This window comes from Oreochromis niloticus, linkage group LG14, assembly GCF_001858045.2.
Source record: "Oreochromis niloticus isolate F11D_XX linkage group LG14, O_niloticus_UMD_NMBU, whole genome shotgun sequence".
In the NCBI taxonomy this organism is placed as follows: Eukaryota; Metazoa; Chordata; class Actinopteri; order Cichliformes; family Cichlidae; genus Oreochromis; species Oreochromis niloticus.
Window position 1 is genome coordinate 37,528,361 of NC_031979.2, and position 21,210 is coordinate 37,549,570.

Genomic DNA, 21,210 nt, shown 5'->3' on the forward strand with positions numbered 1-21,210 from the left:
TCTCGCAGCGCTGTAGAAAAGAAGCCGCCTGGAAAATAAAAAGTTAAAAGAACGCGTAAAGCGTGCGTAACGGCGCGCGGCGTGGGGAGTTTCACTCGCTGCTGCTTTTGTTTTTCTTTCGTTCTAAACTCATTTCACAGAAACATCAGCAGAGGCTCACAGCAGCCCTCCCTCCCTGCAGTCGACGCACCTCCCTCCTGCCCTCCCTCCTCCTCCTCCTCCTAAGGTATAAAGGAGGTGGGACGGGAGCTACGGTCCAGAGTTCAGCGTGGAGCGGATTAAACTTTGTCTCAGTTCGGTCTGCACGCCGCGGACACGCACACTGCCCGCTCTGTCTGGAGGTTTTTCTTCGTCTCTCCGTTTGATTTTGGATCCTTTGGACTTTATGCACTGGACCTGTGGACGCACCATGGCATGCTCGCTGCTGCCGTATCTCCTGCTGCTCGCCTTGGCGCAGACGGTGAGTGACAGCGCTCACGGGACCCACGGCTTCTTTTCTCTGTGGATCCTCCGTGTGGGGGGGCGTGGGGCTTTGTCGGTACTTTTGTTAAACTGTTGTGTTACGTGTTTCGGACACACTGCGCTGCAGAAATCGCGCGCGTCGGGTTTGTGATGCAGACGTGCGCCGTTTTGCAGTGATGAATGCGTGTGCGTCTTTGCACCAGGTGACCCCTCTCTCCTCTCTTTGTCCCCCTCAGGCTCTCACCGCCGGAGTCTTCGAGCTCAAGATCGACTCCTTCACCAGCTCCAGCGGCATCTGTGGCCGACAGTCTGAGGACTGCCGGATTTTTTTCCGCGTGTGCCTCAAACACTCGCAGAACGTTATTAACCCGGAGCCGCCGTGCACGTACGGCGACGCGCTCACGGACATCTTCGACGCCGATTCCAACTCCATCTCCGAGAGCGCGCCCATCAGAGTGCCTTTTAACTTCAAGTGGCCGGTAAGTGACGACAGTCTCAGCGAATGCACTGAAGGAGTTATTTCTTTATTGCTCTTGAAATCTTAAAGATTTTCAGCCACAAACATCCATAGAAGAAGCAACTTTTCTCAAAAAGCCTCAAAAAGACAACGCAAACTCAGATGTGCCGTTTCCCTCCACATCTACTAAAATGTTTCCTTTCCCGGTCACTTTCAGGGGACTTTCTCTCTGATCATTGAAGCCTGGAAGGCGGAGGCTCCAGGACAGTCCACAGGTAAACTCCTGACGCATCGCCGCCGCCTCACCGGCAGGTGGCGACAGCTCACACAAGCAGGCCTCACGCTCACAGTTCATCTTCCCGCACAGAGAATCCACTCGTGATTCATATCTGTGAACATCCACAAGCACCAGATAAAGACTATTATTTGTAAATGTTTACCATCGCCACAGATGACCATAATTAAAAACACGATTGGTGTTTTTGTCTGATGATGATGATGAATTTCCAACCAGAGAATCAGAACAACCTGATCAGCCGGCTGGCCACCCGCCACAAGCTGACGGTTGGAGAGGGCTGGACCAAGGGCGAGAACCTCAGCAACCAGAGCGAGCTCCGCTACTCCTACCACGTCGTGTGCAATGAGTTCTACCACGGGGAGGCCTGCTCCGCCTACTGCCGGCCACGCAACGACACCTTCGGCCACTACACCTGTGACAAGGAAGGGAAGCCTAACTGCCTGGAGGGCTGGAAAGGAGAGTATTGCACAGAGGGTGAGTATCCTCTGTGATGCTTTAAATAATTCAACCTAAAAAAAGACACAGAAATGCTTTAAGGTGCAATTTTACTGTTTATGATCATTTTAGGGGAGTCATTTGTGCCCTTCTCACTTAAGATTGCACCCAGAGTCACATGGATGCTGAGCAAAGCTGTTTTTATCGGCTCTAGTTTCACTAAAATATACTAAAAATGTTCAATGAAGCAACAAAACTGGCTCCAAATCAGCAGCGATCTCTTGTTTTCTTACAGTAGTACCAGAAGTGCAACTCCTCCTCCTGAGCTCCCTCCCTTTTTTTATTTTATTTTAACGTTTCTCCAGCTTGGGTGGGGGGGGGTAAAGAATGGGACCCTTGGCGGCCTTGAAATTGTGAAGTCAAGCAGTTGTCAGTGCCACCGCTGGCCCTGGTGGCTGCAGGGGACAAAAAAAGAGCTTATGTCGTTTCCAGTGTGCGTGCATGTGTGTGTGTGTGTGTGCACGTGTGGCTCTGAGGTCTGCTCCTTTTGTTTTGAGATCAACAATGGGCCCCCAGTCGGCCCCTGGCCCGCCCGCCTTTAAGGGGACACGTGCTGCAGCTTAATGTGTGCTGCCTTGCGTGAAAGGAGACAGCATGTGTTGCTTTTGTTGTGCGGGCCAGCTGCTTCGTTCAGCACTTAACAAGCACTTGTAGGGGAGCTGTGTGTGTGTGTGTGTGTGTGTGTGTGTGTGTGTGTGTGTGTTCATTCATTCAGTTTTAAGGTGAGCTTTCGACAGGTTCAGATTAAAGTGAGTCTCCAGGAAATTAAAGAAAGTTAATGTGATGTCCTCTGAAGTCATGTAAATGTGACCGTGTGTGTGTGTGTGTGTGTGTGTGTGTGTGTGTGTGTGTGTTTAAGGAGGAGGCCCTTAGAGGGCTGAGGAGCTGTTTTGTGTCTCTCTCACAGACACACACACACACATACAGTCATGGTAATATTTCCTCCCTTTCCCTCTCTTCCTTGCGTTCTTTGACCTTCCTCCTCCTGCCCTCTCTCTCCCTGCATTCCTTCTCCTCCCATCAGCCATCTGTGCAGGGTGCAGCAAGCAGCACGGTCGCTGCAATTCTCCCGGGGAGTGTGTGTGCCATCACGGCTGGCAGGGAAAGAGCTGCGACGAGTGCGCCCGACACCCCGGCTGCAAACACGGGACCTGTAAGCTGCCCTGGGAGTGCGACTGCAGGGAGGGCTGGGGCGGCCTGTACTGCGACCAAGGTGGGTTTAAACCTGCGGGAGTGTCGTCCCGGTGGGGTTAACGGGCAGCTGAGTGTTTCTTTTTCAGGTTCAAGCATACCCCCACTCCACTCCACCCCACCCCCACAACAAACCAACTATTTACTGACTGTGAATGACCCGCTGCGGCTGATTTGTAACTTCTCCTTTTTCTGTTTATTTAAATAAATCCACACACTTTCAGAGCTGCAAAAAAATTCAACCAGTTTGTTGGCAATGATTTAAACTTTCGGGAAGCCAGTGTGGCTTTAAAGCTGATGTATTTCAGTATGAAGTGTTTTTCTGCCTGTACATCAGCTTTTACTGTCCTCCCACAGTGACGCGTTTTAGCTGAAACTATGATTTATTTCATAACTCTCATCAAACAGCGAGTAAAAACCAAAAGTACTCTTTAAAGATGTTTTATTTTTAGTTTAAGGAAGTGTAGAGCTGTTTTTTAACTGTAGTTTCTAATGTTGGAGGCATCTAACTAAGATCAGATTAATTTGTCACTTATACCTTTAAATGACCCGATATGATGCAATTTATTCACAATATAGATGAAGTTTGGGGCTGATATGAAATGAGGGCTGCATTCGTGTGGAAACCCCTTTGCAGACAAGCTTTTGGTTCACTGCATTATTTTTTTTCTGTTCCAAAGAAGATTTTTACCTGAAATGTCGGCAGACATGTCAACAGCTCTAAATGCATTTTGGACAATCTTTAAAAATAAGCTGCTGATTTAGTTTTATTTCTGAGCCAATAACAGTAACAGTGATTACTTTATAAGCTGGTTCTTTAAACCCATGCACCACAGCAGTCATGGCCAAAGTTTTGGCAGCGACACAAATGTTGTGTTTCATGCACTTTGCTGCTCAGATTGTTTTTGCTGTGACGCAGTGAAGAATAATCATAAACATTTCATATAAAGAATTAAAACATTTAGTTTTGTCTTTGGTGACGCTGCAAAAACCTTTGACCGCAGCGCTTTTTAAATCCCACATGTAGTAAAAACAAAATAGTAGAACTGAAAAGAACTGAGATCAGCAGGTATGACCTCTGACCCTGCTCGTCTGTAGAATATCAATAGATTTCAGGTTAAAGGTTGAACACATTAAAGACAAATTTCCACATTTGATAACAGATTCGTGTGAGGGAATGTTTTTATGTATAGTTGTGTGTCATCTGCATTTATGCAGAAAAAAAGCCACGTGTACTGTGTTTAAATGAAGACCGTGATGTTGGGCCAGTATAACTAAAACATGAACAATAAATATGTTTTTCCAGCTCTTAAGTCCAGACTGGGTGGTGGGAGGGTGGTGGTGGTGGTGGGATTGTAGAAAAGCCATTTCTAATATTCCCCTCACATTGAGGAATGCTGTGCTGTGTTCATACGTGACACTGCTGGTGCCTGACTGGACATCCTTATGTGACGAGCTGGGAGCAAAACGGTCTCACTGTTGCTTCCATTGATGACTCAGGAAACAGTCCACAGAGGACACCGAGTGCTCGATTTTAACTTAAAGATGCTTTGATAAAACATCAGTATTTGGCACTCTGGGAACGAGGATTTGCTCCTCAGCAGCACCTTTAGGCAAAGGCACCGAGATCGACAGCATTGTGTGTGAGCTGAGGTTGGTGCAGCGGGGCACCTCAGGGCACTATCCTCAGTCCTTTTACATTTTTCATATTTCCTATACTTTTATTTCTTTTTTGTGCATATCCTCACACAATCTAATCTAATAACAGCTCACATAAAAAAACAGTCTGCAAACTCATCAGCTATTGTCTGAAAACGTTCCGTCTTTTTGCCTTTCCGTGCACCGCTCATGGTTTACATAATCTGGTTATGGATAATTACTCTGAGATTTAATTTTAGCAAATGTGTTCTATCTTTTGATCTCCACTTGGACCAGTTATTGATTTAAAGTGATTGTTCAGACTTAAAAATGTTCAGGTACCTAAAACTTAACTAGATGTTGCATTTCAAATAAACTCCTGTGCATTCATTGTTGCTTTTCCCGTTCCAAACAGTAAAAACTTGAATAAAAAAAGGATAACTGTGTCAGCTTAACCAAACCTATCACCTCTAAGATACATCACCAATCACCTGGTGATTGATTAGGGTTACATGGATCTGTGTTTGAGATCTGCAGCAAAAATAATAGCAGTAGAATAAATATGATTGTAAATATTAAATTACCTGCCTGCTGCTGTCATGGTTAATCCGACAGTTTCAAACTATGTCAGCTGGTTTTAGCATTTCAAAGAGAAAACATGTTGTTTAATGTACGTTTTACAGCAGCTCCATCTGTCACTGCAGAGACGTGCTGGACTCATGAACTATGTTTGCAAGAAAACACATGAATTGCATTTTTGAACAGGGAACTCCACAGATGTGCCTTTGTGAAATTAGAAATATCAATCATAATAATAAAACCAAAAACACTTTAATTTAGTGGCACTGAGGGGATTTTGTTGTGGTTTTGAGTTCGATTTTCAAATACCAAAGGATGATGGTAACAATCAAAACACTAAAACAACAGACGCCACCAGCTGCCTCATCTCTTGCTGTGGGTGGCGTTGTTTCCTGTTTACTGTAATTTTCTTTCTTCACTCCAGACCTGAATTACTGCACCAACCACAAGCCGTGCCAGAACGGCGCCTCCTGCACCAACACCGGTGAGGGCAGCTATACGTGCGCCTGCCCCCCCGGCTACACCGGCAAAGACTGCGAGGTCAAAATCAACGAGTGCGACAGCAACCCCTGCAGGAACGGCGGCAGCTGCAACGTAAGTCAGCAACAGGCTCAATGCAGCCAAACCTCCTTTTCTTGACCTCAAACTCAGATTGTTTAGGAAATAACTCCCAACTTTACCAGAGTCTTACGTGCACTGCAGGATAGAGCGTTTCCTGGTGGAGTAGCATGTTAGAACAAAAATGCCAGACGCAGTCGGACTGGACGCCAAGCTGTTAGCAGGTCAGAGTCATCACTGATGATGACCCTAATCCAAATCTTGTTGTCCAAAGTCTTAGCAATCAGGGAGGAACAAACAAAGAGTAATCAGCTGGTGTGCATTTCCAAAACCGTGTTTTTCTCCACAACTGATGTAAAGGTTAGGGGTTAGGGTTAGGGGAATGGGGTTGTTGGTGATGATGGTTTGGATCTTAGTGTTAACACTGTTAGCTCATCATCATCTTTTAGGAAACCTGAATTATGAATTAATTGTCAGTAAATGTTTTTTTTTTTTAACAAACTGTGTTCATCAATCTTGTTTAATTAACCTTCTGATAAATTAAAAAAGTTTATTAAACAAAAACTCGCACTAATGTTCAGCAAAGCTAATTCTGACAACACAGAGTTAGCAGTGCTTATACCTCAGAGGGTAACGGTCCAGATCGCTGGTACAAAGTCTGTGTGATTTTGCTGATGATATAATAGTTCACCGAACTATAACCTGCAGTAACTGCTCGCACCAGGCCGCACCTTTGCTAACCGATGCTGCACTCAGAATCACGTGCAGTTTTGCTCGTCGCCTCCTCACCTTGTTTTTCTCCTTTCCGTCTCTCCTCCAGGACTTGGAGAACGATTACTCCTGCACGTGCCCTCAGGGTTTCTACGGGAAGAGCTGCGAGATCAGTGCCATGAGGTGCACTGACGGGCCGTGCTTTAATGGAGGCACTTGCATACAGGAAGACACCGGCGGGTACACCTGCCGCTGCCCGTCCAACTTCACGGGCTCCAACTGCGAGAAGAGGATGGATCGATGCAGCAGCAGCAGCCCCTGCACTAATGGTACCAGTCGAGTGTAGCTCACTTCATGCACTTCACATCATCAGAGACACCGATGCTAAAGTTCACAATTAACGCTTTCTATGTTATCCTCGTACATTAAGTTCTTTTTGAATGATGTTTGGCCATAGACTGTTCACGCAGGGCCACAACGACCCTCAGACCTCCAGGCTGATGACTCCAAACGGGCTCGAATCCACAAGGCTGCAGGTTTCATATACTCTATATTTATTACATGTAAAGTCACATATTTGAAAGCTTTTTATTGTTTTTAGCTCATGAAAATCAAAAGCACTGTATCTCATATTATTAGAATATATATAAATAAAGATTTGCATACAGAGACTTCTGAGAGCAGTTGATTCACACACTGAGTACTTGGTTGGAGTTCCATTACCACGAATCACTGCATCAGTCTGGCGTGGACACGGCGAGCGTGTGGTTGCTCAGGCGTTGTTGAAGCTGTGACGGCCACCAGCTCCTGCGTCTCGTGTTCCTGTTGACAGAGCTCCACAGATTCTTGTCGGTCGAGCGCAGTAATATCGTGGTTAGCAAACCTCTGTCAGCAGATAGAAACAGGAAGTGCGCTAGCATCTTGTGGTAGATGGCTGCGCCGATTTTGGACGACACCCCAAACCATCACAGAAACCTGACGTTAGTCTTCAAACCCCTGGTTTCTGTGCCTCTCCGACTTCCTCCAGGACCTTTGTTTCTAAATAAAATGCAAAATTTACTTCAGTGAAAAGAGAACTTTGGCTCCTCGAGCATCAATCCAGTTCTTCTTCTCCTTCACTCAGGCAGACCTCTGACCTGGTCTGTGGTTCAGGACTGGTTTGATATCAGGATGGTGACAGCTCTTCATGCTCTGACACCAGGCTCACTCGGCTTCCTGTTAAGTTCTTGAATCGACTTTTCTCGATAACCCTCTGAAGGATGCGAGCATCCCTGATTCTTATTTTCTTCCTGTCAGCAGTTTATGAACAGCAGCAGTGATGTTCTGCAGCTCATAATCAGCATTTCAGCGCCATCAGGTCAGCAGTCGTCCCCACGGTTGTGTTTGCATGTAGCCAATTAGACCAAGAGCAGCACAGTGTTTACACTGTTGGAACAGCGAACGACTCAAACCTGAAATATTTCTAATAATTTGAGATCCTGGGATTTTGATTTTCATGAGCTATAAGGCGTAAAAATAAAACTTTCATGTTTTTGGTAATAAATAGAGAATATTTCAAAGTTCCATCAGCTGCAGCCTCGCAGCTGGATTCAGCACCTGTTCAGGGTCACCAGCAGAGCCCGTCAGGAGCTCCTGGGCACAGTCTAAGGGTTGGTTTAGCCTCCTGTGAACAGTCGGCTTGATGATTAACAGGAAATAGTTGACAGACCTCTCAGAATCCACACATGTGGAGCAACACTTTTAATTCAGTGCCGCGGTGAGACGGTGCACGCTGCTGCGTTTGCTCTCCTGCAGATAAATTTGGAATAAGTCTTGCAAGTCAAAGGAAAGAATAAATAGAAGCAGCGAAATACTTCAAGATAAGTTCCTGAGAAGAAGCAGGTCAGTGAGAAACTGCTGGAAGCAAGTGTCACCACTCAGCAGCCGTCCAGGCACTAATTTGTTGTTTTGAAGCGTCATCACAGCATGCGTCATGTGACTCATCAGAAAAATCAGAGAAAACTGACTTTCCACAAAATAAAGTTCAAGTAAGTTCATGTTTATCCCATTTACACCCACTGTTGTGTCTCTGCTAACACACACACACACACACACACACACACACACACACACACACACACACACACACACACAGTTAATAATTGTGTGTGAAATATTGAGATACGTTTGCTTTATGCTTGAACACACAGAAAACCATTCAAACGCCTTCATAGACTTTGCAGACTTGCACGTGTGTGTTTGCAGTGATTCGTGCATTCCTACTGAAGGTTTGACGCCACAACATACATCGAAAAAAACATCTTTCCTTTATAAAATGTTAATGTGGCTGATGGAGCTTATTAGGTCCCCATTAACCACTTTTATACAATGAAAAGAACCAGGCAGATATTGTGACTTAATAGCATTTTTAAACTTTCCTCAGAAACAAATGTAACGACAGAGAGCTCATGTTTGCATTTTCAGCTGGCCTACGTGTGTTGAGCCAATCACAGGCATTTTTCACACACTGTGGGAGTTCCAGACGTGACTGTGGAGAGGGACACACTTTGGTAAAGGACAAAGACGGTCGTGCTGGTTGATTTTCTTGTGCGCCCGGTCTGTCTGATCGATCGCGTGCTTTCTGAACTGCTGCTACAAACTGAATATAAAGAGAACAGCAGGCTCGGCTTTATTGTTCCAACAGTCCTGTTTGTACTTGCCAGATAAGACTGAACCAGATAACAGCAGCCTCCTATCTGTGTGTTAGAAACACGTTGGGAGCTGATACAAAGCAGAGGTACTCTGTGCCTTTGCAGTTCAGACTTGCAAGTGGCTGGCATCCATGTAAACAATGCATAAGTGCACATTCACGTGCACTTAATCCATGAAACTAATATCCGATTTGTTCTCTAACCAGCGTTGTTGTCTGTGCAGCTAAAAATAGCAGCCGAAGTCTCTGAATGAGATTGCTGCAACTCAGAGTGTAACAGCGAGGGAGCTGCAGGAATGTGTCCAGTCTGACTGCTTTATTTTGATTACGTGCAGATTCTTTGAATGCTTCGGGTCTTGGGTTATCGGAGTTTGGTGCTTTTTCTCACCTGCCTGTTTGTGTGAATCTTCAGCTCTGATGATTTTACTGCAGTGGCTTTGCGTTAGCAACCTTGGCTTAAAGCCTCAACATACCGAAGGCTGGGCCGTCCATAAGTTAATCTTTAATTTAAATACTGCTACAAATCAATGTCCCACAGTGCACAAGAACAGACTGGAGTAATGATTAAATAATGAAACAACCACAACACACAGAAATGCAACCAGTTCAGTTTCATTTTCATTGTGTTTACTTTCGTTTTCACTCAGCAGTCAGGTTAAGTGAAAGGTCACTCCTGTCGGAATGTCAGATTCAGTGTTTTGTAGGCGCCGTGTTAGCTTGAAGACATATTTTAGACAGGTTGCTTAACCTTCTGAGGTTTTAAAGCATTTCAGTTCCAACGATCGTTTTCTTTGTTTCCTGATAACAAAAACAAAAATGACATATTTTGATGACTCTGATTAGGGTCACTGAGGTCACCGAGGAGGATTCAGACATCAGAGGGTTGACTTTAAAACTAAAGTGTAAGTTGTAATGGCAGCTTGTAAATGTGGCTTTAGGTGCAGAGACAGCCTCAGGAAAATCAAATGTATCTCAGTGCATCATCTGCGTCACTGGGGATGTTAATCTGTCGTCTGTATTTGACTTTGTAAACATTGCTGATCAGGAGCTTGTTGCTCTGAACTGCACAAGAAGCAGCTCTGGTAAAGTTCAGGTTTGAGGTGTTTTTGGTAATAAGAAACAAAAAGGAGCAAATGATGTCACTGACCGACTGTTTGGTGACACTGACCTGTCTGGTTGCAGCTTTCATTAGTTAACAATCTCTGCTCTCTGTGTGACAGAAATATAAAAGTATTATTGAGACGAGGCCTGATGTTTGTGTTGGAGCAGATCAAAGTTGTTTCCCGGTCAGTACTGATAACATCCTTCATATCTTCTCTTCCCTGAAGTTCAAATTAGCGTAAAGCACATCTCAGCAGCTGTTCTCTGAAACCACTTCTCCAATTAAACGTCCATCGCTAACACTACAGTGCTTCCTAAGCTGTTATCCAGACCAGTCGTTTACGTCTGTATTTTTACTGCAGCCGTCTTCATCACTTCCCAGGCTTCTGTTTGATTCCCAGGCTGCCAGGTCATGCTCATCATGTCATTCCCCTGATGTCCCCTCTTCAATTTTCCTTTTTTTCCTTCACTGTACCATCAGCCAAATGTTAAAAATAAACACTACAGAGGAGTTACATCCTTACGCATACAGACACTTTGTACACGTTTCTTTGCAGTTTTTGCAGAGCTGCATAAGCCCTCACAAATCCAAACAGCCATGAATTCAGGTCCTGGAGCCGCTAAATGTGGCATTCAGAATATGAGTATTTGGAATTTGCATGCTTAGATGAAATGCATTCATTTGCAGCGACTCGAGAGGGGCTCGGCTTAGTCTTGCCCAGAGTTTGGAGGCTGGTGTGGATAGAATCGGAGCTTTGTCCCGCTAAACTCCTGTAAACCTCACAGCGAGCGTTTCAGATGTGATAGAACATGAATTACCAGTCCCGACTCTTTCCTGGGAACTGTTATGTTGTCATTTGTTGTTTTTGTTGTGAACCCAAATATTTCTCTGCTGCCAAATTCGCACGAAGGATAGGAGAAGATAAAACATCTGCTTATGCTTCTCGGTTTATATTTCAGTTGATGAAGCATGACATCAGCTTTATTACCCGCAGCCCAACGTAAGCTGAGAGCTCCTTAACACAATTCAGAGCTTTGACGTTGCCATGACTGTAGCACCAACAACGCTCAGCACATGCAGCTGCAGAAATGTATATTTTCAGCAGCTCCACAGGGAGAAATAATCCAATTAAAAGCACATTTGTAGCTCTGTTCTTCCTCCACCTGCCCTCGGTCATGATGGTCATATCTGTCTGTCGCTGGCTTTTGAGCCAAAGTTTATTTTGAGGACAGTCTCTTACTGCAGGCATCAGTGGAAGCAGAATATGGAACCAGGTTAGCATGACCTTTGTGCATGTCACACGGCTGTTACAGTTAAGTTTACAGGCACTCGTCAACCCTGCACTGAATTTCCATGTAAATGTTTGGAAAATGTTGAGTAATTTCTGCTCTGAGCACAATTTATGATGCAAACTTAAACGTTTCTACCAGTAACTGTGCGCAGACGTGGACCTGCGATCTTTCAACACTTGTAATTAAAGACATGTGTCGGGACGAGTGCCAGGCTTTGGGTAGATCTTTCTGGGACCACCAAAGCAGCTGCTAATGATCAGGGCATGGATTCAGGACGTGTGGATGAGTCCTGTAGTGTCCTGTAATGTCTCGCGCTGGGATGGGACAGTGGTTTGCGGTCCAGTTGGGACCTCGTTTAGATCAGTTTGGTACCCGGAAGACTTGGAGGCTGAAGAGACTGCTGCCATGTGAAGGCGTCTTTGCAATGACAAGGGTGCGATTGGTCAGTATAATCAACGTTAGATGCTCCACCTGCGAGGGGTGTTAGTGCTGTGGATGTGTGTGTCCCTGGATTGCTTGGCGGGAGCTCTCGAACATGTCTCGTCACCTCCCACACAATAGCAAACACTCTGTCCTCGTTGCTGCCGTCGTAAACAAACCTGTTTTCGCAGCAGCTCTGGAGACGCGCCGAGCTCGTCCTTTTCCTTTTTTCACCTACCTGATTGCACTCAGCCTCCACTCTGTCAAGAATCCAGCTCTGCTGCCAGCAGCTAACAGTCTGATAGTGTTCATCCACGGCTCATTTCTTCCTTAAAATGCAGACCAGAGCTTCACAACAGCAAGATAACCATAAAGCGGGCTCATAGTGGCACGCAAATATACGTAGACCGCGTGTGTGATTCCTGAGAAGTCTGGTGTTTTTGCACATTTATCACAGTTAATGCAAACGAGGGCGAAACGGTTCCAGAATACACAGTGAAAGTTTTCAAGCCATTTATTCTTATCAGTATTATTTTCTGTTATTTGCATCCAGAACTTCAAACTGCTCCAGGTCAATAATCAACCTTTTTGGTACTGATAGTATTCAGTCATATATACGCTGACTATCCAAATGTCACAAATATTACTAATTAAACTGTGATTTAACCTCATTTACTCATCATATACTTAAAGTACTGTGCAAAAGTCTTGAGTCGCCCCTCATTTCTTCATCGTTTCCTTACACGGAGCCTGATTTCCGTACAGATTTTTAGACACTGGCTGCGTTTTCACTCGTGTTCTGTACCGATCTTTTACCTGACGATACAAAGTCTCCTAACTCAACGAGCGAACCAGTGTCGTGTACTCATAACAGACAACTTGGCAAAGAACCACTTTGAAATTGTATCTTTAGGCTCATTGTTACCAGCAGCCTGTCATAAACACACATCAGTTGTTTCCATTTCTTTAGTTCAATCAGTGAATGTCAAATATTTCACATTTTGACATAAAATAGCACTTTTGGGTGAAAAAAGTGATCCCCAAACAGCTGGTTGTGTCTCATCATGGTGTGCAGTGTGTCGGGATGATGGTCATGGCCATCCTGACGCTGCAGGGTCGTGGTCAGTATGTAGAGAGGACGTCGGGAGAGACACGGTAGACGCTCTGTCATGGTTGGGCTGCATTTCAGTCAGTGGTGTTGGAGATCTTGGTGGAACTATGAACTCGGACAAAATGCCATCAGATTTTCAGCACCACCTGGAAACCGTCTGTCTACTAATGGCTTCATCTTTCAGCACAGCGATGATTCAAACACAGGGCCAATATAGTGAAACCATTCCTTCATGGAAAAACACACAATCCGATCAGTCATGGGTCGGCCTCCCCAGAGCCTGGACCTCAGTTTGGGATCATCCTCACAGAGAGAAGAACAAAAGGCAGAAAGAAGAGCTTTGAATGTCCTTCAGGAAGTCTGGAGAACTGTTCCTGAAGATCCTCGCAGACGTTACAGAAGCTGCCACAGAGAGTTCAAGCTGAAACTGGACAAACTCCCAAAAAACCCCATAAGGAAATCTGATAATTCAAGACTTCTGCACAGTATTTCATGTGATTTAATTCAGTATATTTAATGTGTAATCCACCGTTTTATATTTGGGGGTTGGGGACGTCTGGGGATATCGTGGCCTTGTCAGGCAGACAAGATGTCTGGAGCTGTTTAGACCCGTGGGGTAACAGATAAACATATCCTCACCTCAGAGAAAGTCTCTGAGAAAGTTTTAAGGGTAGGAGGGAGTTATCAAAAACAGTATGAAAGCATTCTTGTCTTTTTCGCACCCACAGACTCCCCATGTTTGTGTGTTAATAAAGGAGGCGGATAAACATGATTTCTTTCCCACAACAGGTTTACATCTTTGCTGCTGCCATAAAGAGTCAGAAGAGCATCAGATATAGTATAGAAGTATTCACAAACAAATAGTTTTGTTTTTAAAACTTGACTCATTGGGGACGGAAGTGTCCTGTGGTAGACTGCACTGGGATGTTGGTAGAGACCACTGCCATCGGGGAGTGCCGTTGCTATGAGGAACTGTCATAGCCTAACATGCAAAATGGTTTTGGTGAGACATGAAGGTTTGCCAGCCGAAAACTTTCATTTTTAGATGCTGGAAAATGTTTTTTATTCTCTGTCAGTTGTGTTAATGTTGTGGCTGACAGCCGTGTGCGTGCATGTGTGTGCGTGCATGTGTGTGTGTGCATGTGTGTGTGTGTGCGTGTGTGTGTGCGTGTGCGTGTGTGCGCGTGTGTGCGCGTGCGAGAGAGGAAAAACACAACAAACCCACTGGAGTTCAGATTTTGATGTTAATCTGGCTCTAAAGCTTGAGATGTGTTGCACCGTGCAGGATGTTTCAAACACATTCAGGGTTTTGTTTTTGCTGAGATGGATTTGCAGTTTGAAGAACACGTGTTGATTTCAATAATAAGACGTTTCACTCGCTGTTTTTGGTTGGCTAACCTGTTCTCGCGCGAGGTGGGCCAACAGTCAGTTTAAAGTTTCACGTCGTTTACGAGAGGAGACGCATAATCAGGATCAGACGGCTCCACCGGCAGACCTGGCATTAATAAAGGAATTAAACAACAGTTATCATCGGCCTGTCATCCGCCCACGCCTCTCGGGGGTGCCTGTCGACCCCTCGGTTCTCATTAACATGTGGAAACCACTGCCTGCTTATCTTCAATCTGCAGTCATTCCTGTCTTTCAGTGAGCCTGACAGAGGGTAAAAAAATACTGCTGCCTGATAGATGACGCTGTGCTCTGTTTGCAGTGTTGCAACACAGAACAACCAAATATGGGTCTGTTTTTACAGCACACAGCCTGCAGTTTAGAATAACAGCCCAACGTGAACCCATACATGGCTGCAGGATGAGTGCCTCTCCCCTCCTTTGGTAAAAATGCTTTTAGAGCACAAAATCACAGTGAAAATGAATCATTTGTTAGCTAATGTGTGATGCGCATCTTTTCCTGTTTCAGAGAAGGAAAACTGAAATGGCAGATATGGTTGTTTAGGTTTTATAGTCCACTGTTCTGGCAGATCACATGACTTCCTGGTGCTGGAAAACAACTTCTCAGGATGTTTCTAATCACACACATGTTTCTCTCCTGATGAGGGGCATCTGTTGAGAGGAAATGTTGTAATGAACATTTTCCCCTCCCGCTCTCTGCCCCAGCTCGTCCTTCCTCTGACCAGATGGAGTTTGCTTCTTTGTGGAGAGTCTGCAGGGTTCAAAGGTGTTGTGCTTTTGCACACTGTTGGCTTAATTATTACCACAGTTTGTCAAATTTTCAGAAACCTGTTTTCTTTTCTTATTTTCGGGTTTTTAGACTGCACTCTGATTCTGAGTATTAAGCCTCCTCTGGCCTCCCCCAAGGCTCTGCTGTGGTTCCCCTGTTTTTTTTCTAGTCCACATACTAATACTCAGAAATACCAGTGAACATATGAGATGTTTCGAGCGATTCAATGACAGAAATCCTCAGGCATCTTATGAACCCACAGAGTATTTCACAAAAGTCTTGTCTCCTGTCTGCTGTATGTCGATGACGCTGTGTTAAATGATCAGTGACTGAAATTTACTTTTTCACTGTTTTGGTCAGCCCTGCATAAGTTATGGTCTTAGCTTGTGAGCAGGGCTGAAGGCATCAGAATCTAAAGTGTGTAGAAGTTTAATATTTCCTTTCCAAATGATGCTTCATGGCCACCATGCTAACTACATATCTGGTTATACTTACTGGTCAGCAGAATAAATGACCCTGAAACTGGGGCGTGTTTTACATCTTTGAAGTCTCAACATCCGTCTGTAGCAGATGAACACCTGCCCTCTTCCGCTTTACCTTGCCAGGTGTTTCTGTGTATGCAACATTAGTGTTTCTACTTCATTCTGGTTTAACGTCCTCCAGTTGTGTGTGTTATTAACACACACCTGTTTTTTTTCCCCGTCTGCAGGTGCTCAGTGTTTTGACTTTGGCAGCATCATCATGTGTCGCTGTCAGCCAGGCTTCACCGGCTCTCGCTGCGAGACCAACATTGACGACTGTGCCAGCAATCCCTGCCGGAATGGCGGCACCTGCTTTGACAGAATCAACAACTACAGCTGCACGTGCACCCTCGGCTTCTCCGGCAAAGACTGCACGGTGCGCACCAGCCTCTGTGACCAGTTCCCGTGCGAAAATGGCGGCACGTGTTTCACCCACTTCACCGGCCCCGTGTGCCAGTGCCCGCGAAACTTCATGGGCACGCGCTGCGAACACTCTCTCAAGCCAACTGTGAAACCGGCCGTGAACGGAGACCCTCCCGCTGCCATGATTGCTGCTATTGCTCTGGGAATAGTGACATTTTCCCTGCTGGTGTGCGCCGCCATCTTCGTTCTGCGCCACCTCTACCGGGGCAGGGAGCTGAGAGCCCTTTCCACGTCAGTAAAAAATGACCTGGAGACGGTGAACAACCGCAACGCGGTGATTGGCGGAGGGGCGCCCAAGAACGGGAGCTTACCGGGCAGCCTAAAGGAGAAGGAGGCCTTTCTTCTCCCAGGAGCTCATCTTAAAATGTCCAATAAGGATGTAGCGCTGGTGGACAAGGGCAGCGACAACGTGGCCATGTTTAAAAACAAAATGGCAGACTGCAACCTGGCAAAGGAGGAGCAGCACCTGGACAAGAACAAGTTTGACCTGTAAGGACCTGATGGTTTGATAGTTATCTCTGTTTCTGTTTGTGCTTCATTTCTGTGACTTTTCCTCGAGTTTAATTCAGACAAGTCGCAGCTTGTTGTCTCTTAACTGATCAGTCCATGGGGGTTGGGGGGGCTTGCTGTTAAAATCTTTGTTTGCTGTTGGACCAACCTCCCCCCTCTCTCTCTCGCTCTCTCTCTCACTCTTGTTTTCTCTAACAGTAAGAAATGCGAGCCGTCTGTCATCGTCCCTCCTCTCAGTTTTGCAAAGGACAGTCTGTATCACTCAGTGTTCATCATCCCAGACCAGCTGGAACAGTGTGTGTTTGCTACTGAGGTGAGCGACACAACCACATGAGTGTTTATCTCTCTGTTGTTGACTTGGGTCGATCACATTCCTATTCCAAGGACTGATTTTGTTAATGGAAGAGTGGCAGCGAAACGCAGCCTGGGAGGCTGAAGAAGGTTCAAAGTTCAACCGTCTCAGTCGTCTTTAAACATCTGTTATCTGACACTGAATTTACACTTTGGTTTTTCTCTGCAAGCTCGAGGAAGCAAAATTAAACTCTTGGTGAAACCTGAACTCAGATGGTTTAAAAAGAAAAAAGTTTAAAAAGAAGTTTAACTTTATGATGATTTAACAGGTTTCTGCAGAGAGCCGACTGAAAGGATGGAAAAGATTCAATCTAAAAATGTTTAGACAGCATTAACCCAACAGACCAGGTGTTGTGTCTTCTATAATTTTATATTAGACACTAAACGTCTCTTTGCTCAGCATTTCAAGAGCATTAAATTAATACTGTCATACAAATGACTTGAACTTGATGAGGATGATGGACAGCTGTTTGTGTGGGTTTCAGTGTGCGCAAAATAATCTAGATAAAAAACAAGTTAGTAACTGCATTGGTTTATGAAAATAAACTTTAACATTTCTTCTAAAAGTGGAAATGAGAAGGCAAATGTAGAGCAGCTGACATCTGCAGAAAGAAGCTACCAGGACTGTATTTTTCATATCATTAATAGTATTTACCTGTTTATTGACTTGCTTGCTCAGTGCATGGCAGAGGTTCACTCTCAGGGTTTTTCTGCCACAGAGAAACATTAATTCTATCAATCGTCTGTTTTATGCAAACTTTTTGCCTAAGCTTACTTAAAATCTAAATTCTAAAAATATTCATTCTAAATGTACCCAGTCTGAAAGCCCCATGTCAGAACTTCATCTTTATGTAGGCCAGGGGTCTCCAACTCCAGTCCCCGAGGGCCGCTGTCCGCTAACTTTTCCATGTCCCTGCTGCAACACAATTAGTAGGTCATTAGCAGGACTCTATAGAACCTGTCGGCATGCTGAGGTGGCAATTCAGCCATTTGATTCATGTTACAGCAGCTCGTGAATGAATGAACACGGTGCAATAAAAGTACATTTTTCCAAACACTTACATTTACTTAAATTTACATCAGTAGGGTTAGGAGTTGCCACCTCAGCGTGCAGTCAGGTTCTATAGAGTCCTGCTAATCACATACTGATCGTATTCAGGTGTGTTGCAGCAGGGACGCATGGAAAAGTTTGAGGACAGCGGCCCTCAAGGACTGGAGTAGAGACCCCTGATGTAGGCTCTGCTCCCAGGTCTCACAGCTGTGACATCACAACATTGTGATTGGTCGGTTGCAGTAATATCATATGCACCAGATGCCCCTTCCTTTCACTCTAATGCTCGACACTGATGAAATGTTTCCATGTCTTCTGGCTACAATGTTACAGCTTAACTGTAAGTTCATAAAAGTAACAAATATGTGATTTCTGAGTAAGATTTTTGCAAAAAATTGGAAATTCATAAAAAAGACGTCCCTCCTGTAGGGGTGAGAGAGAAAATCAATGCATCATAGTACTGCAGTATTCTGTGTGACGATACAAGGACACAAAATATTAATGTCTTATAAATTAAATTAAACTACTTGCAAATTGTACCATGTTATTGCAATACTCCGCCTATCACAAAATGTCAAAAGTTTCAATATCCCGTCGTCAGTGAGGTATTGTATAAATATCGTGCTGACCTAATCACCACTGTAAATGTGAGAGCAGTCATAGAACGAGAGAGTCAGCAGCACTGATTTCGCTGAAGCTGAACGTCACTGCAGCTCCATAAATTGCAGAGAAATGAAGCGCAGCGCTGTTTCAGGCGGTCGCTGAAAGTGCAAACTGAAAAACTGTGGCGGTTGCTTTTTTCTAACAGGTACGGACTGGTCCCAGTGCCTCCAGGTGGAAGAGGTTAAACTACACTTATTAATATTTCTTCTAACGTTGTGATCCTGCTTCATGAGTGATGTTCACCACGCGGTGCAGTGATGCCGTATGCTGATGACTAACCGCTGCTTTTCTGTCTCATTCTCAGGTATAACCTGAGATTTTTCAGACCACCAGCAAAGGATCTTTTCCGCTGAAGGCCTGAAAGCGTTTTGTCCAGGACAGTATACCCAGAGGATCTATTCTACACACGGTTGTTTAATTTAATATTTATTACTGCTGCTCAATGGAGAGACTTCTGTTTTTTTATTCTGCTTGGATACTGTCAATGTTCGGACGGCAATGAGAAGACGAGGGAGGAAAGACTGAACGTCCGGCATCATTTGCACTATTCATTCTTTAAATCTTACCCTGACCTTCTGTCTCTGCACTCTTTCTTAATCTTCTTTGGATCCAACACGATCGAAGCGAGAATTGTCCGCCGCTCGGACAGACGGGTGCCTTAGCTATCCTCCCTAACTTTGCAATCATCAGAGGACCTGCTCGCAGAAATGGGAGGCAAACCTTTTTGTTTTAGGTCAAACAGCCCGTACCTTTCCACAGATGATGTATCTGCGACTTGGGCCGGATAGTTTGTGACAACGTTTCTGTCGTCCACCTTCAATCGCTGTCCAGTTTTTCCTCGTCACATTGTGGCCTGTTCAGTAAGAACAATATCCGCCTTACAATCACCGAGCCTGCACAATCCAAAGTGCCTCTGTCCCTAAAAACATCAAAAAGACTTGAAGCCAGCATTCAGAGTGAGAACTTCACTGTCTGATGTTCTCCCAGAAGACTGGACGATTTTTATTATGGTTTTTTTTTATGGTAAGTTGTGTTCAAATCCTGAGCTGAGCCTGTCAGTCCACCCGTCTCTGAGCCCAGTTGTATCTCCAGCCTTCACCCCTGGATGTTAATCCCTGTGTAAATGATGTTTCAGGTGAACTGGGGAGACTTTGTTCCCCGAATAACAATCAGCTGTTTCCTGCCTTTCTGCCTTGTGAATTGAAAGATAATCAAAGTCGAAGCGTTGCGCTGGATTCATCGTACGGGTCCATTTGTTCCCAGCTGAATTTTATATTTCTATTAATCAAAAAGCTAAACTTCAAAGCTGCCTTCATGAAACCGCTGCAGACCCAGTTCAGTCGGTCTAACAATAAAAACGCCGCTGACGGGTTGTTTTTGCTTTTTATATTCAAAAAAAAAAAGAAAATGTTTTATATCAGTGAAGGACTCTAAAGAGAGTTTTTATTCCTTTGTTTTTGTAATAATCCATTTGATACCAAAAATATGTGTTGTTCTTGTGTAGACGTGTCTTTGTATTATCTTCATTAATTTAAGAGAACAATGCAATGTGTACATACCTTCCAGAAGAACGTTTTCCTATTTAATTTTGCCCGTTGTAAATAATTTTGTATTTATGAAAGAGAATTGTATATATGTCTGTTAATGTGCCTAATGTCTCCATCAGAATCAACAAATATATATTTTTCTTAAATAAATTAGGAAAATAATATTAATAGTATCTGTACTGTGTTGTTTCTTTCTGTCTGTGTAATCGACCAAAAAATGTGTTCACACACTAAAGATGACGTGAAGCTTTTGTACATTTCCATGTCTACAAACTAAATTTAGGCTCTCACTTAAACTTCCAGCTTATTTTATGTCGAGGACCAAAACTGCCGACGTGTTAAACGTAGTTAAATACATGAAAAATAATAATAAAAGCAGTCGTAGAGTAAATTAATTTATTTACAGATTATACTGATCATTTTTTCTTGATGTCCAGTGCTAACAACGTTAATAAGAATTCATTTATAATAACTCACTATTTAATTTCCTTTGTATAAACTCTTCAGTTTAATAATTTATTTATTTCATGTATTAATAATAATCATTACTTGTAATTTTCTTTTTTATAAACCATAAGTAACTATAAAAAATGAAAATAAAATACATGAATAAATGGTCATTTATGTCCAATACAAACAATAATATTAATGTAACCATTTTTTAAATGTATTTAAAACAACACTGTAGTTATTTTCTTTTATTAATTCTTCTATTTCATTTATAAAATTTATAAAATATTGTAGTTCCTTCCTTGTACTTGCACATGCCTCGGCCCTGCTTTTATTTGAAATATTTTTGGGTGCATTAACTCCAAATTGTGTTTCAGTTTTGGTCCTCGGTAAGAGCCGCCTTTGTTTCCACCGAGTCGCAGTTTTAAAAAGACGCCATCTTTCTGTTTTATTCTGTGCTGATAATAAATCCACGATGTCCACTGATCGCCTTCTCTGTCATTACTGATGACAGCT

General features: G+C 44.0%; 1 protein-coding gene and 2 long non-coding RNA genes across 4 annotated transcripts; 2 read left to right on the top strand and 1 right to left on the bottom strand.

Annotated features, from left to right (window-relative positions):
- Positions 1–246: 246 nt before the first annotated feature.
- Positions 247–20,417, top strand: dlc (deltaC). 2 transcript variants are annotated; one of them, XM_005474883.4, is made up of 10 exons: positions 247–460; positions 699–941; positions 1,137–1,194; positions 1,434–1,691; positions 2,737–2,925; positions 5,545–5,714; positions 6,499–6,718; positions 15,888–16,611; positions 16,831–16,945; positions 19,002–20,417. In XM_005474883.4, exons 1-10 carry the CDS (start codon positions 386–388, stop codon positions 19,005–19,007), a joined length of 2,058 nt encoding a protein of 685 aa, XP_005474940.1. In that variant the 5' UTR covers positions 247–385; the 3' UTR covers positions 19,008–20,417. The 2 variants fall into 2 exon arrangements, with proteins under 2 accessions (XP_005474940.1, XP_019223106.1); XM_019367561.2 differs by lacking the exon at positions 16,831–16,945.
- LOC112842082 (uncharacterized) lies at positions 16,952–18,867 on the top strand. Its single transcript, XR_003213710.1, has 2 exons — positions 16,952–17,845; positions 18,194–18,867. It is a non-coding gene; the product is annotated as an uncharacterized LOC112842082 (long non-coding RNA).
- Positions 17,193–18,198, bottom strand: LOC112842081 (uncharacterized). Its single transcript, XR_003213709.1, has 2 exons — positions 18,046–18,198; positions 17,193–17,899 (listed from the first exon to the last, which is right to left on the bottom strand). It is a non-coding gene; the product is annotated as an uncharacterized LOC112842081 (long non-coding RNA).
- Positions 20,418–21,210: the final 793 nt, after the last annotated feature.